The sequence below is a fragment of the Spermophilus citellus genome (genome assembly GCF_964194105.1).
Source record: "Spermophilus citellus genome assembly, chromosome: 1".
NCBI classification, from domain to species: Eukaryota; Metazoa; Chordata; class Mammalia; order Rodentia; family Sciuridae; genus Spermophilus; species Spermophilus citellus.
The window spans coordinates 225,343,805-225,362,306 of record NC_138182.1 but is presented as its reverse complement, the minus strand read 5'-3'; the positions used below and the strand labels follow the sequence as shown (position 1 = coordinate 225,362,306).

General features: G+C 41.2%; 1 protein-coding gene across 4 annotated transcripts in view; it reads left to right on the top strand.

Moving 5' to 3' along the window:
* Positions 1–881: 881 nt before the first annotated feature.
* The window catches only part of PDE8B (phosphodiesterase 8B), a 215,026-nt gene continuing 197,405 nt past the window's right edge, over positions 882–18,502 (top strand). For all 4 annotated transcript variants that reach the window (XM_081307174.1, XM_081307172.1, XM_081307171.1 and 1 more), the window contains exon 1: positions 882–1,589. In XM_081307174.1, coding sequence (XP_081163300.1) covers positions 1,251–1,589 — 339 coding nt within the window. In that variant the 5' untranslated portion in view covers positions 882–1,250. The remainder of the gene's footprint in view (positions 1,590–18,502) is intronic.

The window sequence follows — 18,502 nt, the reverse complement described above, 5'->3', positions numbered from 1 at the left end:
GAAGTCAGGGTGAAAATTTAGTGACATCCAGGGAAGAGGTCAAAACTCAGGGAGAGAAAACCAAGAAGCATGCAGACAGCTTCTTTCTGCTCTTCCCTTGAATCTTCTGTGGAAATTTGGATTTCCACAGCTGTGTTTAAGGATTCATTCCTCTGCAGGGCCTTCCCATTCCTTGGCATGAACTTCCAAGTGATGAGTAGACAGGGAATGGGCTTCTGAAGCCTGGGCCACCATCCAACTTAAGCCTAAGTATGTGGGAAGGTAGGGTGCCGGTGGGGATTGAGCAAAAAAGGACTGTATTCTGGAAGTGTGAGGTCTCCCCTTCATCACCTTCACCTGAGTGTGTTGATAGGCAAGTAAATCAGTTGGGTGGGTCTGGGTTGTGGGGTCCCTATTATTTCAGGAGGGACAACCTATTTTGCTCCGGGATGTGCTAAAAAAAGTGAGGACTTATTGAGTTCCTACTCAGGCTACCCAGCCCTTCAGGGCTTGGCCAGGGGTGTGTGCCAGCAGGGGACTAGGGACTGAGGCACTAGGGGGCGGCGTCGGGATGGGTGCAGAAGGGACAGGCCTCTGGACAGCGGAGCAGGAGGGGAGGGCGCTAAGGCGTGGTGCCAGTAGCTGCGCCCTGGGGCCCGGGACCAGGACGAGAGGCGGGGGCACGCTCTGCCCAGTCCCAGAGCCCGGGGAGAGGCGGGAGGGGCTAAGGGGCGCATAGGAGTCCGGGCGGTGGCGCCCGCGGAGCGGGGGCACCTGAGGAGGGCGGTGGGAGGGAGCGAGAAAGGAGGGAGACACACGCAGACTGAAAGTGTGAGGGGCTGTGCTGACGGGCGGGCGGGTGCCCTGGCCCGCGGCCGCAGGCGCAAGAGCCCGGCGCGAGGTCGAGCTGGGCGGCGGCGCGGGCCGAGCCGAGGGAGGAGGGGAAGGCGGAGGCGCGGGGAGCGTGTTTGGGGCGCCGCGGCGGGGAGGGTGGCGGCCGCCGGTGCGTGCGGGGCGCTGTGTGTGCACGCTCTCCCGCTCGGTGAGGAAGATGGCCCAGAAGGGAAAGTTGGGGTGACGCGCGCTGCTCCCGGAGGCTCGGCGGGGGTCATCGCGGCGAGCCCGACGGAGCGGCGGCCACACAAGCCGGGGGGCGCGCAGTCCAGGCACCCCCGCCGCCGCGCCCGCCCCCTCACTGCAGGTGGCAGCGGGTGCGCTGGGTCCGGGCGGCCCTGGGCTCGGGCGGGAGCGCGGGGAGACCCGGCCGAGGGATGGGCTGCGCCCCTAGTATCCATGTCTCGCAGAGCGGCGTGATCTACTGCCGGGACTCGGAGGAGTCCAACTCGCCTCGCCAGACCACCAGTGTGTCGCAGGGCTCCGCGGCCCCCCTGCACGGCCTCTTCGTCCAGACCGACGCCGCCGACGCCATTCCCCCGAGCCGGGCGTCGGGACCCCTGGGCGCTATCCGCGTCCGCAGGGCCCGGGCTGAGCTGGGCAGCGGTAGCAGCGCGGGCTCCGCAGCCCCAGCCGCGACCACCTGCAGGGGCCGGAGGCGTCACTGCTGCAGCAGCGCCGAGGCGGAGACCCAGACCAGCTACACCAGCGTCAAGGTAAATGCTAGGCGCTGACACCGACTGGTGGGGGTCCGCCCGCCCCGTCCGAGCAGGGTTCCCACGGGCAGGGGGCTCCGGTGGAGTTGAGGGGCCGTGACGCGGCTGGTTTGGGGAGAGTGTCACTGAGGAGTTTACTTTTCATTTGAGGGGGTGATAAGGACCCAAGAAATGGGGACTGAAAAAGACCCCCAGGGGGGTTGACGAAGAGACCTAAGCTGATCTTGGGGCCAGATGGAGAAAGGAGCGCAGTGGGAAGCAGTCGGGGTGGCCTGTTTCTCACTGGGGGAGGAAGGCTGTGGCTCGGGAGTATGCAGCAGCAGGGTTGGGTATATACCATTGACAGCATTCAGGGCAAGTCCATCTGAATGAGATCCGCCGAGCTGGATTTGCATGCCTTGTAGGTAACTGATGCAGACCCAGTACCAGGATATGGTAGTGCCTCCTATTCAGATTGTTAATTGGGAAAGCCAGTCAGGCCGGCTGGAATCTCAACACAGGGATCCAGCGCAGGGATTTGTGAATGAATGAGAGTGTTTGTGTTTTCAGTGAGAGGTAGAAACAGATAGAGGAGCAATGTGGAACCTGTTTGTAGATTTTGTATTTCCCTGGGTTGGCTGTATTGTGGTTATAAATGAGAGAATCCAGCCATGAGTTTGGATTGTCAGCAAAGCTACAGTGAGGGGACATGGTTTCTAGTACAGTGCGGCTCTCTGAAGATGAAGAGTTTGCACAGACATTTGATCTTTGGGAAGAGGAATTGTGAGGAAGTTGAAAAAAAACTTTAATGATTAGTAAGTAGATATTTCTTAATGTCATTTGAAAATTATTATTCTAATAGTGCAGTCCTATATGTTTTCAAACTACTAATATATCTAAGAATATTTTCATTGTGTCAATTTGGACATTGGGCCTTTTCCCTTATAACAAGCAATGACAATGGCACAATTTGCAGAGGAAATGTGCAGAGGAAAAAAACCAGTCTCTATGACAGTTTTTTTTTTTTTTTTTGTACCAGGAATTGAACATAGTGGTGCTTAACCCCTAAGCTGCATCCCCAGCTCCCCCCCACCCTTTTAATGTTTTATTTTTAGATAGGGTTTCTTTTTTTTTTTAACTTTCTTTTTTTTTTAAGAGAGAGAGAGAATGAAAGAATTTTCATATTTATTTTTTGGTTTTCGGCAGATACAACATCTTTGTTTTGTATGTGGCACTGAGGATCGAACCCAGGCCGCACGCATGCCAGGCGAGCGCGCTACTGCTTGAGCCACATCCCCAGCCCAGATAGGGTTTCTTTAAGTTACCTAAGGCCTGGCTAAGTTGCTGAGGCTGGCTTTGAACTTGCGCTCCTCTTGCCTCAGCCTCATGAGTCACTGGAATTACAGGTGTGCACCACTGCACCCTATAACTCAGTGTTAGATAGACATAGCTTTACATGGCCAGCAGATTATTGGGAACCATTCCATGATTTGGCCAACACACAATTGAATATTTGTTAGTAAAAACCTTGTTCAACGGTTGACCTGGTGTGAGGAGGCTCTGGACTTCATTGGATGAAGTCAGCACACAGTAGAGGAATGAAGAGAAGGGGTAGTGTGTGCTAACTTCAGTGTGGAAGACCAAAAACTTCTTTTAATGAACTTAATCTTTTAAAAACATCATCTGATTTTGCAATATAGAACTTAACTGATGTTTATTTGTAGGTTCAGTGTTTCTCTGGTAGTAATCATAATCATCATTAGAATAAAAATACCACCTATTGAACACTTAGTATAAGCAAGGAACAATCTTCTTTTCTTATTATTGTGTGTTAACAGTGCCTCATTGGCAGAGAATAATCAAAGAGTAGAGACCTGAATTCATGATGATATTATTCATCAATTGCACATTTATTACAAAGGCATATGCTGAACTCTATATAACTTTGCTCTTGTTGGTCCCTGCTCCGTTTCCTGACACATAAAGTGAGCTTTAGGAGCCATTTCAAGGGATTAAAATGTTATTTTTGGTGATAGCATTAAATTGGGATGTTATCAGGAAGGACTATCCTTTTACCTTTTTGCTGAAAAGGACATTTGAAGACCCAAGGCAGTAGTTCAGAATGGTGACTGCTCATGAACTATGTGGTCTTTTTTTTTCTGGTTGCTCAAAAGAAATTGTGCATTTTTGCCTTCCAGAGTAGCAAGGACCTCACTTTAGTACCTGGCAACTCTAGTCACTCTGTGTTTGTTTAGTGAGGGAAAGAATAATGAATGAACCCATTCTATGTGTTTTAATGCTTCCCTCAAGAGGCTACTTACAGATCAAATGGAGTAAAAACTAGAGGGAAAATTAGTCCCGATTATTAGCAACTAGAAGAAACTTGTATAAATCCCATTGCTACTTGGCTTAAGTGTTCAAAGGCTTGACCTGGGAAGGAATTTAACTCATTTTGTTTTACCAACAAGATTGTCAAATAAGAACTTAATTTATTCCAACCTATTACTAAGAATGTTGGAAATGAAACTGCTGCCTCAGTGATTCCACACGAATTTGCATTGTGTAGATCTCAGGAATTATATATTTGAAATTAAATTTGAGACCAGAGTTATTTATACAGATCATACACAATTTTATCACATAATTGCCCTAAAATATTTAATAGTATTCTTTTTAAGCTGTGACTCAGTGTTGCATTGTCTTTTCTAGTCTTAAAGTTCACGTGTTCTGTACCCTTTTGTAGATGAGATAATTTTATAAAAACTTTACTTTCATTTCATTTTAGAATAAGAATTTTTCTTTTGCCTTAAGAATTTGAGATAGTTGAAAAAAAAAAAGAGTTTGAGATACTTGCTGGTTGCTAGCTAGTGTGTCTCCACCCCTTTCTAAAACATTCAGGTGGAAAAATAAGGTCTTTGCTATTTGGTTCTATTTATAGTGGTGGTGGGTTTCAATACTTTTTTCCTCCCTCTTTGTGCATCAATTATAAACAATACCCTCATTATCTACTTGGGCTCTAGTGTTCCCCAGAGTGCAAATATGTGTGCTTGATCTCTTTTTCTTTTTCTAGCAATAATTCATTTCATTATGCTTTTAGAATGATAAAGCATTATGATGTCAAACATGATGTCAACAGGAACCTTCTTGAATACCTAATTGGCAAAAAAAGATTATAAACATTAATAATTCATATGTAGTACAATGATATCACATGGGTTTCCATTTCTGGTAAGAAGTTAGATTTGTCTCCCAATTGCTGTAAAACTGCAACTTCCTAGCAATTTATCTCCCTCTTGCTTGCCTTTTTAAAAATAGTACTCCAACAGGAGAATCCTGCAGGATGCTCACTCCTGATATTGTGCCAGTTTTGTAATTCATGTTTGGAAATCCTTGGAGGAGATGGTTGAACCTCTCTCTGGGAGGAGCCAGGGATTCTTACAAATCTTTTCTCATACCAGCTGTTGCTATTTGGGAGTATCCAGGACTAAGCAGCCAGTTGTAGTATAGTTTTCATTGTTGATATCATCAACTTGTAGAAACCACTGTAGAGGTTAACTCTTTTGTGGATGAGGCTTGAGAGATTGTTAGTTTCCAAGTGACTGTGCTGATAGTCAGCATCTTCAACATCCCAGTCTCCTCCATGCATTGTATTCATTTATTTATTGAGCCAGTATTTAATGCTAGGGATTCAGGAAATATCCATGGAATTTGGTAAGCAAAGCCTAAGAGGAGGGTAAAACTCTTGCAAAAGGATGTGCCTAAACCAGTTTTTAGTGACTTCGACAATATATTCCATGGCATCCAAGAATCAGGATACTCTCATGTTGACTCTGTTTAAAAGGAAAATAAATAAATATTTTTTCTGAGCTTATAGTCATATAATATCATTGAGATATTATTTGAGGGAATGGTGAAGATATTTTAAAAAGTCATTTTTTGTTTGTTTTCTAAGTCAATATTCACAAACTTTAGTGTACACTAGAATCACATGGAGGGCTTATTAAAATACAAACTGCTCACCTCACACCCAGAACTTCTGATTTAGTAGGTCTTTGGTGGGGCCTGAGAATTTGAATTTCTAGTGAGTTTTCAGGAGATGCTGATGTTGCTGATCTGGGGGCCACACTTTGAGAACCATTCCTTTTAAGTGAACTAAATTGTTTTGTTGACCAGGTGGGACTGCCTGTAGCAGAGAGTATGGTGCCATACTGCCTATATTTGGGGCACTAATCGTAGCCCTTCATCTCAGTTACTTTTGTATGGGGAACCTGCCATCTCTATTTATGATGTCAAATTCTGAAACTTCAAGTTTGTATGAAAAGTCTGTAAGTGAGGAAGCACTGGACCATGTAGCCCATTTGGGTTTATGAGGTTCAGTTCTCCATAGAATCCTCTTGGGTTTGCACAGGTCCTAATGCCCTGCTTTCCCCTTGGAGTTCCTCATTTGCCTCTGCCCTGGAGGGGCCGTGTCTACATGATGGGAAACTGCATGGCAAGGAAGGAGCCTAAGAAGAGGCTGGATGTCTCATGCTCCAGGTTCATTTTCTGTCCTCAACTCTAGGAGTTCTTGCTAGTCCTTTCACCCTCATTTTTCACTTTAAAATGGAGCAAAAAGTTGGGTTAGCTCCAGTGACTCCTGTAAATTGCTTTAGTAAAGCCCAAATTTACCTTGGCCATTGCACATTTTTTCATAGTTTCACCTCTGCTCCTGTCAACACACTGATTTAGAGCCAGTAATCTCATTTTCCTAATTTTTCACTGCTTTCATTAATAGTTATATTAGTTTTTAAGGACAATCAGGTAATACTTTCTTTTGGCTCCATTAAAAAAGACCTCAAGCCAGAAAGTAACTATATAGTGCAAGCTTCCAGCTTTTTTAGAGGTTAGATGGTTTGTATTGAAATCCCACTCTGGTGACCATCAGGTAGGGCTTGGGTCACCAGAGTGGGCAGGAAAAGGGTGGGGTAGGTTCTATGGCACCAGACTGGTGATAGTTTTAAGGCTAGAAATCCAAATAGGAAGGAGGGAGTGAATCTATAGCATCAAATAGGAAGATAAAGTGCAGAGTTTGGAAAATCTTTGAGTTGGGAAGGAGCACATGAGAATTTTAGGGCCAGCGGGGCAAGTAAAATCTAGAGCTGATGGGTTCCCCAAAGATGAAGGCTATTGAACCAGGTGGAGACTTCAGATTGGGAAATAGAACCTCTTTGCTTTCCGTTCTCTTGGGTGCTCTCTGTTGAGGATGAAGAGCTCAGATTGGAGGCAGCAGTGACTAATCAGAGGGCTATAGATAAACCCTGCACCTGGATGAGATGAGATTAACCAATTACACCTTCCTTGTTCCGTGATCAGACAGTGTCTGGGAAGGAAACAGGTTATAAGTGCAAATAAGTTCATCTGAAAACAATCTCATGGAGGATTATTTCAGATGTGCTGGCAGGATGAAGGAAGACCAACAAGTGATGTGCAGCACCCGAAGACTAGAAAAAGAGGGAGCTGTTCCCATGCTATAGGGTCAAGAGGTGGTAGTTATGAGAACTAAAGGAACCAAATCTATAGGTCAGGGAAGGTCCCAGAAGCTGTGATCTTAAGGGGGACAGGTAGTGTTTGGAGGAAGAGAGGTAGACAGGGAGGGAGCCAAGGGAGTAAATACATCCATGTCACTGTCCCCCCCCCGTCCCCCCCGCCCCACTGGCTCATCTTTTATATTGCCCTCCCTTTCACCGCCCCACTCATTTTTCCTTTTTATATTGCCTTCCCTTTCATGGATCTTCTGCCTGTACCTTCTTTTGGCTAAACACATCTGAAAACCAGCCTGTTGATTTTGATTGAAAAGGGTCCTATTGATCAAGGTTTCCAGAGTACAAGGCAGGGTGGAGAGTGGGTTTGGAGGTGCAAATCCTGAGCATAACCCATTGGCTGTCTGTGAAAATTGTTAAGATTTTTTCAACATCGTTAGAGATATCTAGGTACAGATGAACTCAAATTAAGAGGGGCAGCGTTGATGGTTGTCTAAAATAATGGCATATAAAAATTTCATTGTTTGCATTCCCTGTTTAATGACTTATGATATTAAAATATATCCAGTGATCTTTGTTGGAGATCTCTAAGTTGCTGTAGACATAGGCTCCTCCTGAGTTCATGACTCTCTGACTCTGCTGAGATATGTTTATATCACTTCCTCTGTGCCCTGCCTGCTGCCCTTCTTTCCCGACTCAACTCAAAATCCAGTGGTTGGTGTGGAGAAAGAACACAGTATTCCTCATGAGAGCCTGGAGAGCCAGTTTCATCAGTTTAGTCCATTTTTTTCTCAGTCTGTACTTCCCCACTGTCTACAACCTTCTCCCCTCAAAAACTAAATAAAAACTACCAAAAAAAAAGAATTTTGCAATTTGTTTATGAACTGATATTTTCAATAAAGGTTATATCTTAATACATATTTTAAAAATAGTAAAATGTGTCCTGGAGTTTTTTACTTATTTCTTTACCAGGTGAGATCAACCAATTACACCTTCCTTGTTCCCTGATCAGACAGTGTCTGGGAAGGAAACAGGTTATAAGTGCAAATAAGTTCATCTGAAAACAATCTTGGGATTGAACCCAGGGTGTCCTATGTGGTGGTCAAGCATTCTACCTTTGAGCTGTACCCCACTGTTGCTGGGATTTGTTTTTAGGTGGGGTTACCTTTATCTTATAATGGAAAATCTTTGTAGTTAATTATGTTTTAATAGAGAACATTGCTTTTTTAACAAGTTGTACTATAGATTAATTTAGAATTGGCTACTGATGGCTCCTTCCCCATTTCCTCTCATCTCCCATTGGCAGATAAAACCACTTTTATTTAGCATTTCCTTGCTTTGTTCTATACCATTGATTGACTTCTTTTACCTCCCCATTTCTGCCTCCTTAGGGACCGTCCACACAAAAATAGTTTGTGACATGGAGTTATCTTACTCTGCTGACAGTTTGCTTTAAGAAGCTATTTTACTTTTGGATAATCCATCAGTGAAAGAAAATAATATTTTGCGGTTGGCTTTTGTTTCCCAGGTGATTCAAGTTTTCATGCATGGTTCATAGATTTTACAAGGTAAATAGGGTGGATATAATAACATTAGTTATTATTTAAGTCCTTGCTATTTGCTGAGCACTTTATATACATCACTTCATTTAATCTACCTTATTTCATGTAATGTACAGAGCTACAAATTATTGTTTTCACTTTAAACGTGAGGAAAATGAGGCTGCAAGAGGTGGAATAAATTGCTCAAGGTGAGAGATGAAATTTGAATGCAAGCTTATTTGAAGCCAATCCCAAGGTTCTTAACTGCTGAGCTTTATGGCCTCTTACTACATGATCCACTCCTTAGGTGAGGTGCCACCTGAGACCTGTGGACAGCCAGGCCCAAGGCTGATCTACGATTGGTGCTAAATGTAGAGTTATTTGGAGCAAAGAGGTGAAGCAGGTCAGGGCATCAGAGCAGGGTCTGTGGGAACAGAGTTTTCCTTAAACACATCCACTCTCACCTCTTCTGTGAGCTTAAACGGGTGTATGGTTTTGAGGTTAGTGTAGAATATCTGATGCACTCAAAATTCAAGAAGTTTTGGTACAACATGCCATTATTTTCACTGGACTCAATGCTTGACATTTTATAAGTGCTGTGCTGTACGAAGAGAAGCTGCTAATAGTCATGTGTTGCCATTATTACCATTTTGGTATATAAATGAGATTCGGTTATTTAAATATTTTTGAAATAAGGTATTGGAAAATATACCCCATACTTTCAAATAGATTGATTTGGCTAACATAAACAAACTGGGCTTATCTAGAGATGTGTTATCTGGAAGGTTTGGAAAACCACAACCATGGACCAGGATTTGATCTGCTTCAACTGGATTTCCAAAGGTGAAGGCCCAGGGGAATTCTGCCAGTTGAGTGCCCATGCTGTGGTTTGGGTTCCATGCCTAATGGGCCTGCACAAGCAGAATATCAAGGTCAGAGTCTTTGATGTTATCTTGAGATGGTTCCACATGGAATCTTTGTCCTAAATTTGTAACCTGGAGTCTAGGTTTGCGATTGCTTAGAACCATTTTGCATGAGTGCTGCTGGTTTTTGTATTGCTGCATTTCAGGTGGTGTCAGATATAGTAGGTTGCTGGGAAAGTTTTACACTGTAAATCTAAGACCTGTTTTCTCATATAGGAAGGTATAATGATTGGCTCCAGGGACCCAGTTGCCTATGTGAGTCACGAAACTGAGAGAAGACCCTGAATTCTGGAAATTTTTATATAAAGACACATGAGAGACTTTTAAGCAACCTATCAGGCAGGGGAACATAAAAAAAAAGCAGGCTGCATTTTTTTTGACGTCAGAACCACAAATAACATTAAAACTCTGGAACTGGAAAATGACAGAATACACGATGGATAGGGCTTTTGTCTGATCCAGGGTTCCTGCTGAGGGACCCTCAAGCAATAGCTGTGGCTAAATGGAGAGCAAAGTACATTTATGAAGGTCAGCAATGGTCCAGCTGTCCATGACTCACCCACGGTGGTCTCTGGGCCATGTGGGACATTTTATTTTTTTAGCTTAAAAAACTGATAGTCTTGCCTGAGAAACTGGGTGACTGTGAGAAGACCAAAAACCACCAAAAGTCTTGAGCTGATCTTTAATTAGAACTAGGAGTCTTTCCCCATAATCAAGAAAGTATAATATTTAGAAAACAAATGATGTTTAGAAAAAAATAAAGGCAGAATGAAGCAAAGTATAAACTTTGTTAGTGGCTGTGCAAATCAATCCAAAAGGATTTGAAATGATACTAAACATGCAAATAAGCAGAACAAAACAAAACAACAACAACAAAAAACTCCTTGTCACTTTAGGAGAATACCAGGGAAAAAATATAGTTGTATTTTTTTTGAAAACTAGAAATAACAGGAAAGATACATGCATTTAATCTGCCTTTCCTATAGAAACTGTGTCCCAGGGAAATCAACTAGTTGGTGAGAAGTTTCTCTTTCTAGAAATCTATTCCAGCTAATAAATTAGATCCAATAACAGAACAAGAATATTACCATTTTGCAACTCATGATAACTAATGGACATAAGCCAGGATCACTAACAAGGGTTAGTATCACGGAAAAGACAACCACTGTGTTTCCTGATGTGCGAATACAATGTCATCTTAAATGTATCTTACCTAATAATATTTGCTGGCAAAGATGTGTAGGAAAAATAACACATACATTATTGGTTGGACTGCAAATTAATGCAACTGCTATAGAAATTAGTATGGGGATTCTTGAAAAGACTAGGAAGGGACCCACCATGGGACCCCAATATACCTACCAGTCTTTGACATTTAACCCAAAAGAACTAAAGTCAGAACACTATAGTGATACACGCATACCCATGTTTATGCAGTGCAATTCACAATAGCCAAGTTAGGGAACCAGCCTAGATTTCTGCTAACAGATGAATGGATTTTTTAAAAATGTGGTATATAGTCACAATGGAGTTTTACTCAGCCAAAAAGAAGAATGAAATTATGTCATTTGGTGGCAAATGAATGGAACTGGAGACTATCAGGCTAAATAAAATAAGCCAGATTCAGAAAGTCAAGAGTCATATGTTTTCTTTCATATGTGGAAGTTAGTTAAAAGGAATAAAAAAGTCATCTGACAAAAATAGAAGGGAGAGTAGAGGAAGAGGAGTGTGGGGAGGGGGAAGGAAGGAAAGGCAGGGACTGGAGAGTGAAATAGACCAAACTGTGTTCTGTGCATGTATGAATATATCACAATGAATTCCACTTTTATACGTAATTATAATGCACTAACAAAAAATGTATTTATCACCCTCACCCTCTGAAATTGAGTTATCATCTGATTCATCTTCTAATTAACTACTAGCTTCTGGCAAACAGTAGGGAAGTGTGTTAGATGGGCCATAGGAACACATCATGTGATACAAAGATTGGGGGAAATCTACACAACACAGAACTCAGATTTCTCAACAAATAAATTGCAAGTGGAAAAAAGAGAAAGAAAGGGAAACTCATAAATTAAAGGACGCTTAAGAGACATACCAGCCAATTGTGATGAATGGATCTTAATTGGATACCAATGAACATAAAAGAATAGTTAACAAAACAATTAGGAAAATGTGATTGATATCTAGTCATTACATTTTCTCCTATATAATGTTTGGTGATTTTTTTTAAAGCGTGCTTTTAATAAAAAAAAAAACATAATGGAATATTTGTAGGTGGAACAGAAAGTAAGTGCTTTAATGAAATCAGACACACCCCTGTTTACCTGGAGGTAAAGTAGCAGGATGGAAAGAGGACAGTAGGTCAGGTGTAACTCTGAATCCCTTACTGTGTGATCTTGATCATGATGAAGCCACGTGAGCCCCTGGGCCTCAGCTTTGTCCCTAGAGTTATGGGGTTAATAACACCACCTGAGCCCCTCACCTCCTCAAAACGGCAAGGATTACTTCCCGTGACTACTCCCTGATAATTACTCTGTGAAGGGACTGCCCAAGTTCTCCCTCACCTGCTTCATCACCCTCTAATTAAACCCACTTCTCCCAAGGGACACTTGCACGAAAGAAACCATTTCTAATTCAATTTTATGTTTCTCTCATGGCAGTATTGTTTCAACAGTGTAAATATATCCCAGCAACACAATGGGTTAAATACTTTTTTTGATTAACCTAGAAACCTAAATGCCAGGTAGAAAATTGTTTCTATATGAAAATCCTTTGCTAATATCAACTGGGTGCCTTTAAACATTTTATATGTCATATAATCTGCATGTAAAAGTGAGACCTGCCTTTTACACTAATCCAAAGCATTTTCTGATTGAGTTTTAGGGTTCAAAGTTCTCACTTTTGACACACGAAAGTTCTTCTCGCCTTTGGCCCCACCTTTTTCCTTTATGAAAATCTGAACCAACAGGGGAAGGGAAGAATATATCTGTGACATTCCTTCCTACCACTCCCCTTATGGAGGTCAGGCTAAATGGACCACACACCCCTTCCCTCACCGGTTCCTCTAAAAAAAAAAAAAAAAATGATGGCTGTGGTCTGAGGTGACCAATCTCAAGGCTTCACAATCCTAGTTGAGTCCCAGGTCACTAAAGAGAAAGGCTTAGTGTCATTTCAAATGCTCGAACACAATATGTATAACTCCGTAAGCATTTGAAATGACACTAGGCCTTTCTCTATAGTGACTTGGGGCTCACAAGGATTATAATATTTGCCCATTTTAGATTGGAGGGAGCTGATTCCAGTTGGTGAGGCACTTGTTTTGAAAAAATAGTTCCAGCTAAGTTGATTAAGTTTTGTTGTTATTCTTAATATCTTCTTTGTAGACAGGGACTCACTGGATATCCTGGAACTGGAGGCATATCTTGGTATCCACTCTGCCATCCTGAGTCATTCCAAGGCCCCAAACACCATGGAGTCTTTAAAAGGAGTCATTTCACAAGGCCTTTCTACAGCTCCTTTCTTATAATTTTTGTGGCTACCAAAGGGCAACCTGTGATGATGGAATCGAACTCACTGGCCACAGTTGAGTTCTTGCTCCATCCTACACAAATTTTGCAACCTTGGAGAATGTATATAATCCCTCCTCATAGGATGAGTATAATATACTGCCAAAAGGATTGGTACAAGTGTGAAGGGGAACAATTCCTGAAAACCTTATAGGTTCGTGTGTGTGCACACATGCGCATGCACATTTCCTGCTTTATATTGGGCATTACTCTAGGTTTGGGGGATTAAAAAAAATGAATCAAACAGTTTTGTCTTTTAGGAGCGTTCATTCTTTGCACTCAAACGATGTTGCCATCCATTGTAGCAAAGCACTGCACTGAATGTTGGTAGGAGTTAGGGGTTAGGGACTGAGTTCTTTGAGAGGAAGCACTACTACTGGGAAAAAATGAATGGTGAGCCTGAGGAACAAGTCCCCACGGAGCAGACAACTATGTGATCACAGATACCATCATATTTAGAGGCCATAGGTGAAATTAAGGTCAGGCTTTTAAAGCCCAGAGCTAAAGCTGCCAGATGCACAGAGGATCCAAGAGAACTGATTAAGAATGAACTTGAAGTTTGGTGAAGTTGATGACTGACCCTTGGGTAATGTGATTTGCACACTGCCAGGCATGGTTTGCCTTGGGCTGAAGCTCTAGAGCAGCATCATCCACAGAAATGTAATGTGAGTCCCAGAAAAACCCCAACAGAGAGATTTTGAATTTTCTATTATTCACCATTTTTTAGAAGTAAAAAGAAACAGGTAGAATTATTTTAATAAGTATTTAACAAAAATATTAAGAACATTATCATTTTAACATGTACTCAGTATAACATATTTAATGAGATAATTTGCATCCTTTAAAAATTTTTTTGAAATTGTCTTTGAAATCAGGAGCACATGTCACAGTGACAGTACACGTTAATATAGATAAACCACATTTTAAGTTCATAATGGCCACAAAAGTAGCTGCATAATGGAAAAGGAGAAAGAAGGTGAAAGTTCACATCAGAGTTATGAATCAAGCAATTATAGTTTGACATTGCAACTTGACAAGAAATGAGGCACAGAAGTTTTGTTGGTTATTTGTCTCTTGGTTTTGTTTTTTCTTTGAATTATGATGGGGCTAGAAGTCTACAAACTGTGTCTTCCAGATTCTTCTGCAGATGGTCTCCCCTTAGGTTTTGCAAGGAGGAGATACTGGCAGGAAATTGGATGAAAGGAAGAGCAATAGCAGCCACTCCCATCCAGTGGCACTGGTGGTGACTGAAGGGTGCAGAGCCAGCCCTCTGCTCACAGCCTGAGTGTGGGCTGTGGGTTCCAGCCCAGTGTGTTAGCAGCTTCTCATCTCTGAATGCTGCTACTTCTTCTCATTGGTTTCCTCCAGCTTTATTTCTTTCTTTTGCTCTTTCATACCATCTAACACTCTGATGAACAGTTCTGTATGTCTGTTTCTCCCTTAATGTATGTGGGGTAGTTTCTAATTTTTTTTCACCAGACACTCGGGACCTGAAGTCAGGTTATAATCTCATGTGTATCACCCACTTAGTTCTGTGACTCAACTTGTCTAATTTTCACTTTTTCCTCTGTTTAAAGTGGATATTAAAAGTACCAAACTTACAGAGTTGCTGTGGATATGACATAATTAATATATGTGCCATTGTTAGCTTTGAATAGAACTCTCAGCAAGTGTTGCTTGTTAAGGCTGACACTATACAATATACACGCTTCAAAGGCAAATCACTTAACATTTTTTTTTTTATTAGGGAAAATATATACAGAAATGGAGAGAAGAGTAATAAAACTTAATGTACACATCACCCAGCTTCAACAGTTTCAAAATTAAGCCTACTCTTTTATCTATACCACCTACTCTCCCCACTATTCTGGGATTATTTTAAAGCAAATCTAAAACATTCTATTATTTCAGCTGCAACTATTTCAGCATGTAGCTCTAAAAGATAAGGACTGTTTTAAAAAAAACATAACCATAATACTCTTAGCATGCTTCCAGATTAAAATAAATTTTAACATTATCAAATACCAAGACCGTGTTCACATTTTCCTGATTATCTCATAAATATTTTCATTAAAAAATTTTTGTTTGAATTATCTTGAGAATAAGATCTACCCATTGCATTTAGTTGGTATGTTTCTTCAGCATCTTTTAAGCTGAAGGCCCCCCTTCTTTCTCTCTTTCCTCACAGTTTATTTGTTGAAGAAACTGGGTCATTTGTCCAGCAGAGTTTCCCACAGTCTGGATTTTGCTGATTACATTCCTGTGGTGTCCTTTACCACGTTCTCCTGGCCCCATATTCCCTGGATATTGGTAGTTAGATCCATAGACTTGATCAGATCCAAGTTTACTTATTGAATTCTTTTTGGGAAGACTACCTTATAGGTCATGTTGTGTACCTATGTCAGGAGGCACAATGTCTGGTTGACTCTTTTTTGTGATGTTAGCAGTCATTGCCAGTTGTTACTTAATTCCATTAAATCCTTTGGCATTAAAAGCCCGTTGCTCTTTCTACAGTGCTTCTGGAATCATTCTGTAAAGAGCACTTCCCCTTCATCCACTATTTGTTTATCCTCGAGTATAGTTCATATGCGAAAGGCTGAGTGAATACTTGCTTCTTACTTCTCTTCAATGTTCCTGTTCCATGGCATTCCCAAAGGTAACCAGTCGTGTGTTTAGTATTGTCATAAACTTCTCAGTTTAGCTGGGCCTAGAGGCACACGCCTGTAATCCCAGTGGTTCAGGAGGCTGAGGCAGGAGGATTGCAAGTTCAAGGCCAGCCTCAGCAACTTAGTGAGACCTTATCTCAAAATAAAACAAAAATAAAAATGGCTGGGGATGAGGCTTAGTGGTTATGTACCCCTGGGTTCAATACCTTCAGTAACCCCCCAAAATGACCTCCCCCCTCAAAAAAAAATCTATACAAATTAGGTATGTCTGAGTCCATTGCAGTTATTGAGTTGTTGACTCTATTGATGCTCAGCTGTCCTGTCTTTGTTCACATTGGCTCCTGTATCTCTTTCCTTGTGTTTTGGTAATGTCCAGGAGAGTTTTTGATTTTGGGCCTGACAAGATGTTCCAGGCCCATGTGTTCATTCCCTGCCCTTGATCTAGAGGATCAGTCATTCTTCCCTGCAACCTACTTTTTATTATAAAATGGGATTTAGAGGCGGTCTGGGCAGTGAGGTGTTCATTGCTAATGAACTGGCCATTATTTCTGAACTTCTAAGTAGACATAGCCAGGAAATACTTTTTAAAGGTAAAAATACACCATGAATTTATACTTAATTCAAATGTATGACTATCAGATTCTTCTTTAAATCCCACCAGTGTTGACACTTCTTTTTTTTCTTCTCCATGAATCCAAGTCCTTGTTCCTAACAGCATCATGATAATTTGTCATTTGTTCTATCTTATAAAACACACACATCTTGGAAAAAGAGTGGTCAACACTACTTCATGAACAATATGATCACTGAAAACAATTTAATTTTTTCTAGTCATTTTTGATGTTAGGGTATATCCCACTAGGGATGAACAGGCAAATTACTGTGTTTTTAAGTAATTTGAATCAGTTTCTTTTGTGTATCTCTTCTAACAGTGGAATAGTTATTGCTTAATTAAAGACAGGTTAATTTGTTTCATTTTACCTTTGATTCTTTTTTAAAGCTTAAAAAATTGTTGGGGCTGGGGTTGTGGCTCAGTAGTAGTAGGGTGCTTGCCTAGCATGCATGAGGTACTGGGTTTGATCCCAGCACCACATAAAAATAAACAAATAAAATAAAAGTATTGTGTCCATCTACAACTAAAAAAAATTAAAAAAGTATAAATTGCTTGCATGTTCCAAAATCAAATATATAACATATATTCAAAGATGTTCAGATTTTATTCCTGTTTATTACATTCTATGCCTTATATCTTATAGGTAACTATATTTTAAATTTTTATATATTTCATAATATACACAGACATATGTTTTGATCCTCCATGTGTTAAATGAATGGTAGTGTACTAACTGTTCTGCATTTTCCTTTTTTTCACTTAATATATTCTTCAGATCACTTCATTATAATTCTTTCAGGTGCTCTGGGCTGGGCTTGGTAGTGCATGCCTATAATCCCAGCTGCTTGAGAGGCTGAGGTCGAAGGATCACAAGTTCGAGGCCAGCCTCAGCAACTGAGGCCCTAAGCAAGTTAGCAAGACCCTGTGTCAAAATGAAAAATAAAAGGGGATAGGAATATGGCTCAGTGGTTAAGTGCCCCTGGTTTCAATCTCTAGAACCTAAAAAAAATATTTTTAATTCCTTTTATAGAACCATTATACCATTTCATTATATGTCTATACTAGACCATTATTGATGATTTTTAAGATTATTATTTCACATAATTGTAAAATAAATGTTTTTCAGAAAGGACATGTTTGCACATATTCACCATCCAGAGCACTAACTTCTGTCCATCCCATAGAGTCTTTCACTGGGCCCTTTGATTCTCTGGAAATTATAAAGTAGTAACACAGTTTTAGTTCAAGCTTAAGCTTAACATCTCTACGAGAGGGTTCTCTGTGAGTCATACCTGCTCTCTTGTCTGCTTTTCACCCAGCTGTACTTTGGTTTTCATGGAGGTAGGAGACCAATTTTCTAGAGCAGTTATTCTTTGAATGGCATACATATTGGACATTGTAATTCTCCTCCCTTATCAAGACAGCAACATGGTTTTGGAAGAATAATGACTTCCCAAATGACTTCCTCTTTGTCTTCACTCTTGCCTGCCCACTAACCTTAAAGTGTCTTACCTTCACAAGGGCATGAGCCCTGTTAGCCCTCCCAGAATGCCACAGGGGCTCAGCATCACTACTTTAAAGAAATTCCTTGAGCATTCCTGAGAACTTAGAGCACAGTCGCACCTTATCTTGAGGTTAATTATCAAGACCCAAAGTCAGACTTTTTCTTCCACCTTAGAAGTGGATTTATGTTTTTGTGTGTGTTTGAAAAATCTGTTTTTTTCTTTGTGATAGACTCACATAGCTGATCTATGATGACACTTTTGTCAAAGGGGTTTCTTTTAAAATTCAATGTCTACTTGCTTTCTTATTGATATGAGTGTTTCCTATTTGGCAGTTTCATTTGTAAATGTATCATTTTTTTTTCCTTTTACAGATGTGTTAACCTTATCAGCTAGCAGTGCTCAAGGCAGTTTCTTGGCTCATGGCTGAGTGAGCTACTGTGAGAATTTGGGATAGAGCACAGTAAGGAAGACAGGGAGACGCAAAGACACCAAGAAAAGAGAGAAAATATGAATTAGAGAGAAATGTAAGGGTCACAGGTGGGAACTAAGAGGTGGAGAAAGTGCTCTAACGAGTGGATGTACGCATGTCTAACAGAGG